The sequence below is a fragment of the Taudactylus pleione genome, unplaced genomic scaffold, assembly GCF_031769625.1.
Source record: "Taudactylus pleione unplaced genomic scaffold, aTauple2 ptg000268l, whole genome shotgun sequence".
Taxonomy (NCBI): domain Eukaryota; kingdom Metazoa; phylum Chordata; class Amphibia; order Anura; family Myobatrachidae; genus Taudactylus; species Taudactylus pleione.
The window spans coordinates 1,596,723-1,599,292 of NW_028284670.1; the positions used below are offsets into that span (position 1 = coordinate 1,596,723).

The 2,570-nt window shown below is 34.4% G+C and overlaps 1 protein-coding gene across 1 annotated transcript; it reads left to right on the forward strand.

Annotated features, from left to right (window-relative positions):
- The first annotated feature begins 682 nt into the window (after nt 1-682).
- LOC148513830 (olfactory receptor 11L1-like) lies at nt 683-1,666 on the forward strand. Its single transcript, XM_088481262.1, has one exon. It carries the CDS (start codon nt 701-703, stop codon nt 1,664-1,666), a length of 966 nt encoding a protein of 321 aa, XP_088337388.1. The 5' UTR covers nt 683-700.
- The last annotated feature ends 904 nt before the right edge of the window (nt 1,667-2,570 follow it).

The following is a 2,570-nucleotide window of genomic DNA, read 5'->3' on the forward strand; positions in this document are numbered from 1 at the left end:
GCATGTTTTTCAGACTCAAAGAGCACTCATGATTTAAACTCTTATCCAGGTGTTTCCTGTATTAAAAATACAACTCAATCAATGTATTGGTGTGAGAGTTTTACTGCTAAACCTCACATTTTCTAAACTCTTACCCTATTACATTTGTCCCTCTGTCTTTACAGAAAATAATTTAGGATATTTTGAGATGGTATCATGAGATTAATAACAAACTATTGAATTACCCAATGCTGTGACCATGAATACAATACAATCTCTTGTAATATAATGTGGTCTAATGATTCTCAACAAAGGTTTTTCCCTTTGTGGGAACAACAGCTAATTGTGGGGCCACTACATTGTTATTACACATGTACCTGTATAAAACTTATCTCTCCATCTCTTCAACTTCAGCTGAATGGTTTAGTCAAAGTCTCATGGCCAGCAAATTTAACTTGATCTCTTGCTTACGACGAACAATATGAGTATATTTAATACATGTCCTACTTGTGGCTGTACTTTGTCCATTCATTCAGATACAATATGCATTACATACATGGATTCAACAGTAAAGGAATTTGTCTCCGGGATTAAATGAGAGCCCTCTGATAACACTGTATCATGGTGCAAAATATTATATTTGGAATCTTGATGACCATAATGTAAAATTAATTCACAGTGCCTAAAAAATTTCCTTTTTTTATTTTCCAAAGAATTTAAAATGAGTAAAGATAACTACACATCAGTCAATGATTTTTTACTATTGGGATTCCAACAAGTTAAAGGTTTCAAGGCTATAATTTCATTTGTGCTAATACTGACTGTTTACATTATAACACTCACAATAAATTATATGATCATCATATTGGTATCAACCAGATCACAACTACACTCTCCCATGTACTTCTTCCTCCAGCAATTGTCGTGCAGTGAGATTGTGTTCGTGACTATTATTATCCCAAACATGCTACGTGTTATATGGCTGGAAGGAGTCACCATTTCTATAATTGGTTGTATCACTCAGACATATCTATATTGTGCTCTAGGTTGTACAGAATGTAACCTCCTCACAGTCATGTCTTATGACCGATATCTGGCCATATGCAACCCTCTGCGTTATAACATCATCATGAACAGCAAACTACAACATTTCTTAGTTATCTATTGCTGGGTATTTGGCTTTCTGATCCACCAGATTACTATTCATTTTCTATGTGAACTTCAGTTCTGTGGACCCAACGTCATTGACCATTTTTTCTGTGATCTTGCTCCTTTTGTTGAACTGTCATGTTCTAACACTTATGCATTACAGTTAGATATTTTGATTATTTCTATCTCAGTATTAGTCATCCCATTTATCTTAGTCGTAATTAGTTACATCTGTGTTTTTATAACAATTCTTGGGATCTCCTCTACAACAGGAAAGAAGAAAACCTTCTCCACATGTAGCTCCCATCTCTCTGTTGTGAGTATGTACTATGGAACTTTGATCTCTATTTACGTGGTTCCAGCTGATGGACGTTCCATTACCATGAATAAGTTGATCGCTCTTTTGTACACTATAGTAACACCCCTGTTTAACCCAATTATATACAGTTTGAGGAACCAAGAGATTAGAGTCATCATGGAGAATTTACTTAGGATTAAAGACCATTCAAAAAATAAAAAAAATAAAAAATTAAAATGAGACAGTAATGAATTTGCAACTTAGGTTTAATATTATGGGGAAGATAAATCAAACCTTCTAAAGAGTGGAGAAGTTTACAAGTGACGAAGTTGCTCACAGCAATCAATCAGCTTCTACCTATCATTTTATAACATGTATCTGATAAATGCTAGCTAAAAGCTGATTGGTAGCTGTGGGTAACTTCTACACAAGTCCAGTTCTCTATTCTTTAGAAGTTGTGATACATTTCCCCTTATTGTTTTAATTAATCATATCTTATTTTATTAATCAGTGACAATGTCCAATGCATTTTGTGAAAAACAATATTATTTAGCATTAATTGATTACAGATTGCAGAGTTGCAGACTTAAAGTACTTGAAAAGCAAGAGATTTTCAAAATAGAGAGTTGCAGGAAGCTTAATAAACCATAACCCTTGGTGGACAGGGCCTGCTATGAACTTTACTGTCACATACAAATTATCATTTAACCATTTAATCTCATTTATCAAATCCAACCCACTGCAATGTGGGAATAGTCCTAGTACAATCAGCATGGGGCTGGTTTGTCCATTTTGTTGTTAATTCAGTCCATTTTTGACCAGCCTTGGGATGGTGGATACAAAGGCAAGATGTTTTCCCGCTATAGTTCCCCTATCCCTGGATATTACCATGTCAAAGCAAGGTACAGTATGTAAAAATGTACTAGCCATTACTCAATTTCCAACTTTATTGTCTAGTACAATTTATTGGTCAGAGAAGGTGTTTTACAAAATGCATTCTGTGGCATCAATACATTACAAATCCACTTATAAGTAGATATTTTATAAGTGGCAGAGAGAGTTAAAAGGAAAAAAAAGCAATTCAATCTAGTTTTGGCAGAAGATTTCCAGTCAGTGGAGTCATAACAGATTAGTCTGAAAGTTG

Bases quoted from the DNA above. Each gene is read 5' to 3' on its own strand.
- LOC148513830 (XM_088481262.1), top strand. From the start codon at position 701: ATGAGTAAAGATAACTACACATCAGTCAATGATTTTTTACTATTGGGA.